The 14,025-nt window shown below is 50.1% G+C and overlaps 6 protein-coding genes across 6 annotated transcripts; 4 read left to right on the top strand and 2 right to left on the bottom strand.

The window, feature by feature from the left end:
* Positions 1-285: 285 nt before the first annotated feature.
* Positions 286-648, top strand: LTR64_008766 (uncharacterized protein; the record flags this gene model as incomplete). Its single annotated transcript, XM_064903075.1, has 1 exon — positions 286-648. The coding sequence occupies one exon, from the start codon at positions 286-288 to the stop codon at positions 646-648; it is 363 nt and encodes a 120-aa protein (XP_064750513.1).
* Positions 649-708: 60 nt separating this feature from the next.
* LTR64_008765 (uncharacterized protein) lies at positions 709-1,953 on the top strand (the record flags this gene model as incomplete). The annotated part of the gene is made up of 4 exons (XM_064903074.1): positions 709-913; positions 1,131-1,414; positions 1,485-1,740; positions 1,793-1,953. 4 exons carry the CDS (start codon positions 709-711, stop codon positions 1,951-1,953), a joined length of 906 nt encoding a protein of 301 aa, XP_064750512.1.
* Positions 1,954-2,034: 81 nt separating this feature from the next.
* LTR64_008764 (uncharacterized protein) lies at positions 2,035-2,778 on the top strand (the record flags this gene model as incomplete). The annotated part of the gene is made up of 1 exon (XM_064903073.1): positions 2,035-2,778. The coding sequence occupies one exon, from the start codon at positions 2,035-2,037 to the stop codon at positions 2,776-2,778; it is 744 nt and encodes a 247-aa protein (XP_064750511.1).
* Positions 2,779-6,130: 3,352 nt separating this feature from the next.
* On the bottom strand, positions 6,131-7,315 carry LTR64_008763 (uncharacterized protein; the record flags this gene model as incomplete). The annotated part of the gene is made up of 2 exons (XM_064903072.1): positions 6,131-7,221; positions 7,291-7,315. The coding sequence occupies 2 exons, from the start codon at positions 7,313-7,315 to the stop codon at positions 6,131-6,133; spliced, it is 1,116 nt and encodes a 371-aa protein (XP_064750510.1).
* A 932-nt stretch (positions 7,316-8,247) lies between these two features.
* Positions 8,248-9,839, top strand: LTR64_008762 (uncharacterized protein; the record flags this gene model as incomplete). Its single annotated transcript, XM_064903071.1, has 2 exons — positions 8,248-8,625; positions 8,673-9,839. The coding sequence occupies 2 exons, from the start codon at positions 8,248-8,250 to the stop codon at positions 9,837-9,839; spliced, it is 1,545 nt and encodes a 514-aa protein (XP_064750509.1).
* Positions 9,840-11,610: 1,771 nt separating this feature from the next.
* Positions 11,611-13,677, bottom strand: LTR64_008761 (uncharacterized protein; the record flags this gene model as incomplete). The annotated part of the gene is made up of 1 exon (XM_064903070.1): positions 11,611-13,677. The coding sequence occupies one exon, from the start codon at positions 13,675-13,677 to the stop codon at positions 11,611-11,613; it is 2,067 nt and encodes a 688-aa protein (XP_064750508.1).
* Positions 13,678-14,025: the final 348 nt, after the last annotated feature.

Here is a 14,025-nt window from a genome sequence, read left to right as displayed (position 1 = left end):
TTTATCAGTGGTTGCCCAAAAGAACATTGCGCTTACAAGTTGCACCTACCATGCACGTTGAAACCTCTTCTCGCATACTGTCTACGTTCACATGGAACTCCACACCATTGTCGATATATTCTAGGCTTCCACCCACGACTTAACGTCGTCTGCTGAGTTACCGCTCTCTATTGCTGCCACTTACTCACTTGTTGTGAGAGACTCAATCTTCGCTGATCAGCTGCTGATTCCCTAAAATTCCACAAGGATGGCTCGAGCCTGACCACCTCAATCCTTATCTGCCAAATGTCTGGACTCGAGGTGACCGGAGGTATTAGTGCCATTATCGCCATTATCGAGGCCAGCGTGAAGATCTGGCAACGCGCGCAGCAAGACATCAAACTGCCCGAGACCTTCCAAACCGTAGCTCGCCGCCTCCCTCTATTGTTATCCTCGTTGCAAACCTGTCACGACCAGCTTGATACTGTCAAAGAAGAACTGTCAGCCGATGTAGTTGAGTCTTTCACGAAGATTGTTGCGAAATGCAAGGCAGAAGCACGTCAGCTGCGCGACATCTTCGAAGATACAGTGCCTGGCGAGAATGCTGGCCGGATCGAACGATACAAAGTGGCGGTGAAGAGCAAGGGCAAGGGCAAGACGGTGGAATAACTGCTGAAGTCGATCAGCGAAGATACCCGCGAACTGGCAAACTACTATGTCGTTAAATCGATGCGACCAGAACTGCTCGTGCATCTGGACGAGCTGATCAAAGAGCTCGAAAAGGTGGACAGCTCTCTGCCAGAAGAGTCGGCGAAGAACTTCTACAACAGTAACTATGGTGGTCAGCAGAACATCAGCACGGGTGATGCTCATCACTCTGGTCAGGGGGACCTCCACAGCTATGGCGGGGTGGGCACGATCAACCAATATACTGGTAAGCAGGACAAGTAGAGTAAAGGTGTGGAAAGCCCACATTGAGTCGAGACAAGGTCGGTACGAATTACAACCGTCGAATTCGCAAGCATGGCACCAATCACGATCTATGTAATGAATTGGTATCTTGGTATCTTTTTGTTTCTTCTACCTTGACTTCCGTACCGTGGAAAGTGCTGTGTATGTCTAAGCCTGTTGTCTAACTGATATGTGTACAGTGCCAAGTCGACCAAAACCTACGAAAGTGACACCACTGGGACTATGTTTCAACTCTGCGCCACTGATCGAGTCGACCGACTTTGTGGGTCGTACTGCTGAGATTCATGAGATTCATGAGATTCACACTATTCTTCAGCCAGATGAAGCATGCAAAGAGCAGAGAAGAGTTGTCATTGGAGGGATCGGTGGCTTGGGAAACCCAGATTGCCATTGCATATGCACGGCAACACCAGCAGAGCTATACGTCCGTCCTGTGGCTCAACGCCGCATCAGAGTCAACGCTGTGTGCCAGTCTACTTCAGGTGGCTCAAGTAATAGGTACAGAACATCTAACCACGTTGACTAACGAGCAGGTCCTCGCTAACGTGATGAAATGGCTCAATCGGCCCGACAACCCACGGTGGCTACTGATCTTTGACAACTATGACGAGCCGGAGCTTTTCGCCATTGACAATTTCTGTCCTGGTGTTGGACATGGATCCATCGTCATTACTACTCGGCTTCCTGATCTTGTGACTGGGAAGATAGTGCGGGTTCAGCCATTGCAAGCCACTACCGATAGTCTCAGCATTTTGGAAACTCGTTCGGGTCGGTTGAAGGTACAACGTGGTAAGAGACATCGCACATATCTCGCCATAGGATACGACTGACTGACTAGCAGATGCTGGGGCCAAACGCTTAGCAACACGGCTGGGTGGCTTCCCGTTGGCTTTAGTCACCGCAGGTGCTTTCCTTCGCAAAAGCACCATGACTTTCGAGCAGTATCTCGATGCATATGAACGAAAGTGGAACATCAATCCTGACCGGCCATTGCGACTCTAGGACTACTAAAATCGAACAATGTATACTACCTAGAATTTGTCATACGATCGGCTACGAAACGAAGATCCTGATGCAGCACAGATGCTCCAATTAATAGCCTACTTTGACAACCAGAAGATGTGGTATGACCTTCTGACCGCTAGGCTAACGGATGATTCGCCAGAGTGGTTACAGGCAACTCTCGAAGACCAGCCTTATTTCGAAGGTGCGACGGCGGTTCTCGTGGATTACTGTTTCCCGGAAGTGCAGCACGCAAGCCAGTCGTACAGTATGCACAGCTGCGTGCACGATTGGACACTTGGCGAGCTGAATGCGACGATGAGTTCGGAGCTTTACTGGTACGCATTCGATTGTGTAGCCAAAGACATTGAAGATGACGACTGGTACTTGTTTAGCCATGTGAAATACAGCCATATGAGTCAGCATGCGAGACGGCTGGCTTATTCTCGATTTGAGGCATACGATAAGCTAGCAATGGGTATCGCTGGGCGGGAATACAAAATTATGGGTGTTGCACAAATGCTTAAAGAACAGGTACAGTTAGTGGCCGCTGTGCGGATGTTCATACGAGCACTGGCTGGGTACGAGGCAGCACCGGGCCTCGATCACACCTCGACACTAAGCACAGTCAATAAGCTCGGCAACCTATACAGAGATCAAGGCAAGCTAGAGCAGGCCGAGCAGATGTACCAGCGAGCACTGACTGGGTACGAGGCAGCACTGGGGTCAGACCACACCAGGACACTAAGCATAGTCAATAAGCTCGGTAATCTGTACAAGTACCAAGACAAAGTAGCTGAACTGGCTCGGCTAGTCGCAACTTGAGCTACTCAAACTTTGACGCCATTTGGAGTTCTAGGGAGAGCTTTGCTGCAAGTTCATGATGATCACAATGCACGTGCTTCTTTCGAACATCAAATGAAGTGTGAAGAAGGCATTTTGCTGTTTGCTGAAGTGGAATGCGATGTATGTGGTGGGTCACTTGCTTGTGCTACGGGGCGCTATGTTTGCAGGCAATGTGCAGACATGGATCTATGTGGTGGTTGTTGGACAGCTCGACAGAGTGACATACGGCTATCACCTGTGTGTGAGCAACACACTTTTTTGGAGGTACTCCCCAACATGCACATAGATGATGCGCTTGGATGGTCTGCTAAGGAGGAAGGGAGAATTTTATGGTGCTCACGTCTTGCCGAAAAGTAGTCTCAATAGAATGGTCCTCCAAGTTTAGGCTCGATATTTCGGCGATCTAGAAAAGGTTGACGGTGTAGGATCGATTCGGTAAATGTAGCCAGAGATCCGCGTTATGTACCCTCTCTACGTGTCCAGCCCGTAGCGCTATTATATCATGGGACACACTAGGCTTAAGAATTTCACACACGGCATAAGGACAGTCGACGACCGCCATCTTCTCAGAACCTGCCTCAGCCATTTTTATTCGATAATTCTAGTCCTCATGCTGTCATGTACTGCCATGTGCATCTTCTCGCGACGTCCAAGCTGGCACAAGAACTGTTCTGATACCAACTGCGTCTCTAATATAACGATCCATATCGAAAAATCCAGAGACATATTCGAGCGATGAAGATAGCGTGCTCTCAGGCCTGAGCACCTTCTCAATCAGCTTCACAGACACCCGGGTGAATATACAACTATTCACTCTATTGCTCACTCCTGGTGCGTCGTCAACGATTGAAACAATCGGAATAATCACCCTGATCGAATCGACAAGATATGTCAAGAGCTTATACCGCATCTCTCCTGCTAAATGCAGACCGTAGTCGTACTTCCAAATGACGTTTCTGAATTTCCGAGTCGCACATTGGGGTAGCCATGCACTTCCTTATGCCACGTAAGGCCTGCTTTCACAGCAATGCCGAAGTTAGTGCATGCATGGAGTCACGACCGGCTGGAAGGCGAATTACAGCGAGAATGGAGCTTGGTCGTGCTTGGGCTTCTCAGCACCGTGATACACGACCACGAGGGCGACTTGGGTACCGGAACGCGGCTAGTGCCTCATGTCATGGCCAACTTCACCGCTGTATCGTCGGCATGTGGATCAGAGTATCGCATGTCAGATCGCGATCGAGAGTACGTGAGAACGGTAGGGGAACTACTGCATAAGCTGGGTAAGTGGGAGGACGAATACCAGGTGCGCGTATATCTGAAGCAGATCGCCGAGCTCGTTCTGGGCCAAGAGCATCCCGACACACTGACGAGCACAAACAACCTGGCCTGGTTGTTGCGTCAGAGGGGCAATGACGGGTCAGCAGAAGACGTACGCTCACCATTTACTCTGAGATGACCAGACATGGGGTATACACTATACATAGACAGTATATACACAGCTATGTGTCAGCTTCCCAACAACACAATCTTCGCTGCAGAACCACGAATGGCGACGGCAGGAGCCGACCGCCGAAGTACGGTGGCAAGTAAAGCTTTGATGTCGACAGGTCAGAAAGCTAGCCCTTTCCATTTATCAGCAGATTCGTGGCGTGCCATGAGCCATAGGCGGTAGCACTCAACCTGGTGCAATTGCCCTAAATGAAGGATCACAAGCTGGTGGTTTCCAGGACAGATTTTTGTCAGCCTTGTCAGCCTTGTCAGCCTTAAGCTGCTGAGTTGATTCTGTTGCTCAATTTGGCAAGGCCGAATAACCTGGACGCTTCACCATTTCGTCCATAACCTGGCAAGGCATCTTGCTATAAGGCCTGTCTATACGTCGACCTCCAGATTGTCACCTGGTCGCATTGTCGTTAGCTCGTTCATCACGGCCACGCGTCTGGTCGTGCTTACTTGTACCAGTGCCGACAAAGCGGAAAGGCGTTTCTTGTGGCCGCCACTTCAGGTGGACGAGCTCTGCTCCAACTCGAATGATTTCGATGAGAAGACGAAGCGAAGTGAGAACAGTGGTGATCGACACGGACATGATCGACTTCTGCTTCAATACCTGCTGGCTCTATGGTGGTCAACTTTGTCGGATTAGAGTGGACTGTCGTTGCTAGTGTACATCCTTTCTGACCGGATTGATGTGAAGATATAAACCTGAATGTACAAAACTAACATGCAAGGAGGCGTTGATCTGGTCGGTTGCACCACATTGTTTGCTCACCAGCTGAGAATGCAATGTCTCGAAACGAGATTGCACACATGTCACATTCCGCTTACGGGCGATGTTGCGAAGCAAGGGACGACATGTCGTTGTTGTTCTTTGCACATCTCTTATGCCATAGCCTTACTCCTGGAAAGAAATGCGTAATAGACCATGCAAAGGGTGCGTGGCAGACCTTGTCCAATGACAGTGATGGTAATCCTGCTAGATCTATCAACAAAGGTGACTTTCTTGGCGGCTCCCGCTGTGCTGACGCAATATTTGCTTGTGTGCCCATGAGAAAGCAAGACTGCCGAGGTGCGGCCTCCTAGCTTCAAAAGTCCCATACGTTTTGTGCTAATTACCTGCAAGCAAGCGAGCAAGGTCGACCAGGCATTTTCGCCATGACAAAGTCACTTCTGAGTCTGTCGCCTGAGCTCATCGTTCAAGTTGTCTCACACGCTGATTATGTATCTGCTCTTGCGTTATCCCTGACGTGCCGTACTATGCACGGATGGGTGACCGTCTCCAAGAATGAGTACAGCATGATTGACTTACTGCAAATCGAACGATGGCCCTGCTACAATGGGGCTGCACAGGCAGAAGGTTGTCTCAAACAACCTTTGTTCAACCGCGACTACTTCGCCTGTGGCCTGTGCCTTCATATTCGAGCCACGACCAAGTTCTCCAATGCAATGATGAAAGGAAAGAGAGGGAAGAACTCTATAGCGGCTGACGCGATACCGGTGCAACGACTCACTCGATTCTGCATCGACTGTGGTATTCAGACTGGACGATACATACCCGGAACCGCATTCAGTTTTGGGGGACACAGTTTTGGCGGCTGCGACGATAGTGGTGGTGGCTATGGGCTGGTCTGTGGGCAGTGTCGTAGCTTCGAGCGAACTGCCTGGAGTTCTGGCAACAGTCGGTCAACTTGTTCGTCTTGCATCAATGACCTATCAGCGCCTCCGCTAAAGTGGTACTAACAAGCGCAGAACTAGCATTTGGTAAGATTTGGCACAAGTACAGTCGTTACGACCTAGCCACTAGAAAGTCTCGAAAAGTTGAGACAGCAAATTCCTATAAACTTTGCCTTTTCTGCAGTAGCTCCTTTATGTGTGAAGTTAGCTTCTCGATCTCTGTGTTCTGCTTCTCAATCTGTTTGCTCTGCGTCGCCAAGACGCTCATGAGCTCTCTTTGTTGCTGCTCGAGGCCTTGCCGTTGTTGTAGATGGTCGATGCGCTGTTTTTCAAGTTGCGTCAATAGCGCAGTCTCGCGTTCTTTGGTATCCTGCCGCTGCTGTTCCGCGTCCTGCCTTTGTTGCGCCAACTGTCGCTGCAGACTGTTCACTATAGTCCGAAGCTCAGCCTGCAATCCACGACTACCCGAGGGTTTCTTGAAGCTCTCGTCCTGAGACTCCACAGTGCTCGCATCGTCCTGCAAGTTCTGCACACTGATATCATCGAATCCCGCACTAAGTCCAAAAGACTGAGTAGCCGGATCTGGAAGTTGTTCAATCAGTTCCCTCAGCTGTTTCAGGAAAGGCAACGCGAAGATCTTGCAGACGTTGATGGTGAATTGGTAACACCTCCACCTGTCCTTGCCCTTATCACGCCCAAATGTGAACTCTCTCAACGTTTCTCGCCAGTATGTGATTTCTTCACCGTTGACCTCAGGATAGTGAGCATATATGCGTGCTCCATTGTCATCGTGAGACATCGAAAAGCCCAGCACTCGTCGGTGCACGACATTTGTGCGTTTTGCCCCACGAGCGAGATCGACAATGCCACGCTGGTGGACAGTCATGCTGTGGGCGTTGGGCATGTCCGCCAGCTCCAGTCCTTGTTTCCCACACTTGACCTCGGCAGTCAGAAAGGGGAAGTAGATATCCTCTCGAGCCGTGTACAGTGACTTTTTGGTAGGCTCAACGCCGAGCTTACGCCTTTCTTGCTCGTTGAAGTTCGACCAGTTGTACCCGATAGTGTGATCAGGTTGCGGACGTGGACCATAGAAGGGTATCGACTTGATCCATGAGTCGTTGTAACCTTCTCTCAAGTTCCCTAGTTCCTGCTGGCCCAGAATGCACAGATTTTCCACCGATGGCATGATACGAGGATGCAGGTCAGCACCGAGACGAGACTCAGATCGGCCCCGGAGGTTCGTGTGGAAGGCTGGAAAGTGGTCATCGTCGAACAAATCGTCTGTCGGAATGGGCTGCCCAGTTGTAAACAAGCTCTCACACAGCGCTCGATCTTCGGCAACCATGCCTTTTTTCGATGGACGCATGTAGCTCCCCTTCGTTTCTCACACCCATCCAGAAGCACTTGAAACTCTATCTCGTCCAGCTGCAAGACGTCAGATACCGAACGCCAGACGCTAGGGATGAATACACAATATTATTTCCATCTCAATACGAGCCGTTCTCAGAGCCACTCTGACAAAGTCTGCTTGGTGGTAGAACACATTTTCTTTCCTTCCTGCTCAAACGCTATCAGCCCAGGTAGGCGGCTCGTTGATCCAATGCAGTCCTGATGCGTCCATTCTTCGCACTTGATTTGCTCTAGCCCTCGATACAATGGCTTCAGTTGGTGAAGGCCTACAACAATCTTGCATGATGTCGACGATACAGTCATACACTTTGTGGGTGTCATGAGTGCAGGGTGGCATAAAAATCTTGACGGCGAAGCAATGTTGGCGGACAAAGCACCAGATGCGGCTGAATTTGACTGAAGGGTTATTTTCTGGTCATGATTCTAGAGCTTAGACTTCGTATCTGGCATTCACTCAGTAGCCCTTCACAGGTTCTGGCGCGTGGGATAGCCTTGTGATGCCAGACTTTTCACTGGACCATCAGGTTCCAAAAGGGATTGGCTGGCAATCATCTAGTAAAACTATCTGTAGGGAGGACCCTGAGGCAGCTAGGGCAATACCATGTGACCCTTCCCCACCTCTGAGCTGCATTAGTGGGACCTTCCCGTAGTCTGCATTTGCAAGTTCGATCACTGACTTACGCATTTCATAGTGTATCAAAAGGCGAACACGCAGACAAGACATCAACTAGCGCGAAAGCCGCCCATTTTGGCTTCGTTCATATGCAATAACCCTACTGTGAGACATCTCCCACTAGCGGTTTGCGTTCAGCAAACCCGATGACTATAATAATGACGCCTTGCTGATTCTCGGCTTGCGCTCTCTCCATGTCAATGATTCCATCCTCGAACCCTCGCAAACGCCAGTCTCGAGATTGGGAGGCTCTGCAAACACCGCGGTCAAGTCAGAACGCATGCAAGAGGCAAAGGTCCACCACAAGTGACGATTCACCATCACAGTCACGCTCACGATCACGGTCACCATCTGCATTCTGGAACAATTTGAGTGTCATTCATCTCACAAGAGGTGCCTTGGAAGAGCTCGACCGCAGGAACAGCACAGGGAGAACTCTCACCTGCCCTGACGCGTGCAGTCAGGCAGTTACTCCTGTGGCAGACTATCTGGGATACTGCACTGTGCGCACCTTAAATAACCTGCAACGCTTTGCACGAAGAGGAGGACCGGATATGTCGGATGCACAGGGAGTAAGTAAGGCCATGAGAGTCGATAGCTACTTCTAACTGATCGGCAGTATCGAATTCCTGGAGACAGACCTCAACGAGCGGCCAGCTCTCGACGGTCGGCATCACGCACTTCCAGACAGAACCCCACCCCAACACCCAGTGAACAAGCGTCGACAGAGACTGCCAACACGAAGAGCAGTGGACCTTACAACAGGAATTTTCAACAGAACCTTGTCGACCATGGTGTCTTCCCTGCCAACTACAAATATCCCGACGGCCGGATTCCGCCTCTGCCACGTAACTGGAGCGAGATTAATGAGAGACTGGTAGTGCCACGGCGTTCCCTCTCGCCGTCTCGCGTATCAGGGGAAGACTTCCAGAAATTCCAAACAGCGGATGGCGACGCTTTCAAAGAGAAGCAAGTGTCAGAATCAGTCATTTCCATCATTGATGGCCAAGACAGGAATGGTCAGTGCAAGTCTGGAGGGGTCGCGTTTCGCAACCTCGAGCCTTTGACCGACGGCACTATCAAGCCTGGAAATCCTGACATCTACGAAGGCGCTAGACCGGAACAAATTGATCGACGAGTTCGAGACGAGCTCAGAGGGATGATCATACCCACAACACAAGAAGAGCTACCTGTATGCCCCAACTTCTTTGTGGCTGCGAAAGGCCCTGATGGGTCATTGGCAGTGGCGATGCGTCAGGCTTGCTATGATGGCGCGTTGGGTGCTCGCGGCATGCACAGTCTGCAAACTTATGGATCAATCCAGTCTGTGCCTGACAACTCGGCTCACACAGTCACGGCCATTTATCACGGCGGAACACTGAAAATATATACAGTCTCACGGGCCGAGGCAGTTCATCCACGAGGTCATCCCGAGTATTACATGCATCAGCTCAATACTTGGGGCATGACCGGCAATCTCGAGACATTCCGACAAGGGGTCACGGCTTTTCGCAATGCTCGAGACTGGGCAGAGCAACAAAGAAATGAAGCGATTGCTCACGCCAACAACATTGTACACACAGATGCGGGTCTGGACATTGAGGACACGAGTCTTAGCCCGGAAAGCGTCCGCTACACAACACCCCCGACAGAGCGAACCTTAGACACTAGCTTGGCGCATGAGTCGTCCGTAGCTGGACTCGAGACAACCAAGAGGAATCGTACAGACACACAAGGCTCCAGTCCAACACAGCAACAGAAAAAGCGCAGTCGTGTCAATAATTGATCTAAATCGCTGACCTTAGAGGGCGGTACAGCCTCAGCTAGTGGATCAACGAGCGTCTCTTTTCAGTTTGCACAGCACGACCTAGATCGAGATCAAGATGGCTCTAGCAATGACACTGAAGAATTCAGCAATGAAGGAGCGCTTATTTGATATACTTTAGATACGTGACGATAATCCGAGCTAAGTTGAGTCGAAAGAAAACAAATTGTGCATCATGGTCGTAGCTGATTGATTGAGAAGTTTGTACAGGTAAACATATGCAAACTCAATAGCTTTGCTCTACGGCTAAGAATCCAAGTCTGCCTTGACTTATACTGCTTGCCCACATCATTTCTTGCCACCATGATCCAGGTCACGATGCTTCGAACTAGGTCACTGTAGATGGGTCACTCGTGCAGATGGACCAACACGCTTCGTGGTTGATAAAGCGATGAGAAGTAATGAGGTTGCAGCGTCTTAAATATGACTAGCATTGGACCTTGATGTCAGCCTACAGGGGAGTGTTAGTTCCACTCAGTTAGCCCGAGCTCACACACTCTCGAGCCGCTCTCGGCCGGCTTTATCGACGAGGTTGTGAACGCGTGGTCTCATCGGTCCGTGTTTTCATGGTGGACAGCAGGTATTCAAGGGCCTTGTAATGCGACTGCGGCCAGGTCTTGTCTTGCGTGCACTGATCGAGGTACTTCTGCAAGGTCGGCAGGTAGTGGTACAGCACAAGCTTCACCACTCGAGACACTCCTACTCACGAAGGTGACCAAAAATTCGTAATCTCGGCGTCCATCGTCGTGCTCTTGAGCTTTCCACTATCCTTGACTACCTCGATGCTGCCTGTACGTTCGCCGAATTGTGCCAGGATGCCGAGGTCAATGCTAAGCTGTTGTCCATCATCCATGGGCTACAGAAGGTCCACACATACCTCACGGAACAACAAGACAGCGTGAGACAAGCTCCGCAGATCTGGACAACCCAGATTCGGTTCCAGCAAGCTGAACTAGAGCACCAGGCAGACGTGGCCACCGAGCGAGATAATTTGCAACACTTAGTGGAGGTGGGTAGCAAGATAGATGGCCTGCTAAGTAGTCAGTGGAGGCCAAAAGAAGATACTACAGTTTTGCGTGGTAGGTCGCCATTTATAGAAGGCTCCGACATCGACACCGTTCTTACGGAGGCGGCATTGCTCTGACCAGTCTCGTAACTGCTGCAATTAGTGATTTATCCAGCATTCGGCATGCGCCGACAAAGCGTAGCATCTGCAATCCTGTTACTATGCCACGGCCACCTGTGAGAAGGAGGAGGCAGAACAGTTTCAGCCCGAGGAGATGCGTATCCATACCGGATCCGGCACGGGCGCGAAAAGCGACTTTCCAATGATCGTGACACGTTGTACTTCCTCTGATCTGACCTGTGCTGCAGCAGATAATTCGTTCAGTACAGCCAAGCTAGGCACTTGATAGACGTTAAATTTTTTCGCAGAGAGATACCCCGGACATTGTTAGTGCTGCAAACGGTACTCTATTGAGTGTGCCGGCGGGGACAGTGCAGAGTCGCTTGTATGATGTTTGTGACAGAACGTCTTGAATTGGCAAGATCAGATTCTTGGACAATTCCAGCAGTACATTGCTGAGTCGTTTTCCAGAAGCGGAACCCTCCCTCAATCGCTGAGCAAGATTAGGATTTTCGACCTGAGTGAACATGAGCTACATTCACATTTTCAGTCTATATGACTCGAGCAAGGTAAGTTCGACTCTGCTATATATGCACATCCTCCCCGTTACTGCGGTCTCAGCGTAATCCTAGCGTGGTCTTCCGAGCCATCGCCTGCACGGACAAGTTGCACCCTGGTATGCTTATAGTAGCTCGCCATCTCCAGCCCGTCAAACTTCTCCGCTTGTGGTGGTGCGTCGAAATTTGGGTTGTCTCGTGTCAGGGTCGACACAAACCCAAGTACATCAGGGTGTCGGTTCACCTGTCTGAAGTAGAATCCCGCTATACCCAGGGCCAAAAGCACACAAGAAATAACAATGTCTACTGACACCCAAGCCCAATTTGTCTGATAGATCTCCGTGGTGAAGATTGTCGTAGCGGGAGAAGGAGCCATAACGTAGTTCAAAGTCTTGCCACTGGGAAGCATGTAATTGAGCGGATCAGACTCAGGAACAGCTGATAAGGTAGTATTGGTGCTGCTTGACATCGCGAGGTTGGTCTGTTGAAGCGAGATGAGCCAAGCTGTGTTGATCAGCGTTGCGAGTCGGTAGTCGAGGTCTTGTTGAGGAATTGCAGTATCGTTTACGGGTTGATAAGTAGTCTCGTAGACGTCAGCGCCTGCCAGATAAGCGACTATCGTTGATGCGGGACCCCAGACGTTCACATCGGTATTCTTGTAACTGCCAAAGCTGTTGAGGAAGCTGAGAAGGTTGACGATAGGCGATGCACTGTCTGTGTTGGCGATTGGGTATTCAGAAAAGATGCTATCGGTTTCCAATTCTTGGGGTCGCTGGATACTCCGTGCTTGTGTCAGATAGCAGTTTTGATTGCTTGGGCATTCGACGCTGACTTGAATCCACTCAACTTCCGCTCTGCACTCGTAAGCCTTGATCACCGAGCCAGACCAATCAGGAGATGAGAATGATTGGGAAGCGTAGATAATCGTGGGCGGTCTGAGAATAGTGTTCAGGAAATCGTTGTTAAGGCTGCTACGCACGTCAAGTAGATATTGCCAGTCACTCCACTTTTGGCTTGATGTATCGGTAGTATTAGTATCCGTCGAGTTCGTCAACATGCTTGTAGAAGTCGTGCCGTACCACTCCATGAATCGATTGTAACCTGTCATATTAGCAAGAGCAGTGACGCCATCGCTGTCCGTCCTATAGTCAGGTGGCATGTAGCTGAAAGACAAAGGTTCCTGGCAATTGAGCGTTACGTAGGAGCTCGACATGTTGAATTCAGTGCCGGCATCTGCAGTCAGATTGTAGACAGTGATACCAACGAGCGACGAGCTGGTACTATTTGCGTCAGGTGTCAACCATTCAGAATTGTTGCTCGACTTGATAGAATGAAAGTACGGAATCTTGACATTGCCCCAGACATCGTTCTCACTATCTGCAAGACGGTCGGTCAGTAATGCGGACGTAAGGAGAGCGCTTGTAGCTGGCAAGGTGAGGCTAGACGATCTTCGAGAGTTGAAGGCTGTTAGATTGGCGCTTGTGTCAGTATAGAAAGCCGTACTGGCCGAGTATGTGGACCGAGTAGTCCTGCCAAGGACACGCCCAACACCTTGGCCTCCAAGCGGAGACAGGAGCCAGAGTAGTACTACACCTACACCGATAAGTCCAGGTCCTTTCAAGGCGACTGAGAGTTGTAGAGCGTTCGCCAAACTCTGACTGCCATAGAGTTGTTCAAGTACACCCATCTGAGATCCATGTTCCGCTCGGTGTAGAGCATAGGCCTTGAGAAAGCGACCAGCAATTGCTGCAAAGATGATCGGAAAGATACTGACAGCGATACGAGCAGCATCAATGATGATATCTCCACCATTGAAGGACATATCAACTCCTCGGATAGTGTGACTGGCGTAACCTATTGGCTTTTTGTTGTAAGCAATAGCCGCGAGAGCAATGCCGATAAATAGTAGAGGCGATGCTGCTAGAAGAAGATCAATGACCATCAAGATCGTTCTCATCCATACCGGACGTTCTGTTGAGAATGATCCTTGACCATGCTGTCGATCAGGTGTGTTCAGAGAAGACGAGTGCGACTCATCAAGAGCAGTGACGGTCGAGTTCATCAATGGTTTCTCGGTATCTATTCTACGTGATTCGTTATACTCTGTAATGGCCATTGTAGTTGTCGGTATGGTGGCTGTAAAGCTGCAGACATCAGAAAAGATGTCTTGATGGCTATCGCAGTTTTCTAATCACGAAACCAACAGAAGGACCAGTCGACTTGGTGGGACTCGGCTAGAGGAAGCTTCATGGTTTCGTGTGGCCTAGATGAGGCTCGAGTAAGCTTACGACGATTGGCTGGGTGCGATCTTCGCAAGTTTATGGATATCAGTCAGCCACAAAATGCGGGTGGTGGGTTTGGAGCAGCACGATAAGAAAGGTGATCGGAAGTGTTTCCCAAACAGCGAAGTCTAGTCGGCTCTATACAGTCGACCCACATCCGAAACCAACGAGACACGTCCTAA

The sequence above is a fragment of the Lithohypha guttulata genome (assembly GCF_036872675.1).
Source record: "Lithohypha guttulata strain CCFEE 5908 chromosome Unknown scaffold_14, whole genome shotgun sequence".
Taxonomy (NCBI): domain Eukaryota; kingdom Fungi; phylum Ascomycota; class Eurotiomycetes; order Chaetothyriales; family Trichomeriaceae; genus Lithohypha; species Lithohypha guttulata.
The sequence above is the reverse complement of the archived record's forward strand: the minus strand, read 5'-3'. Positions and strand labels throughout refer to the sequence as shown.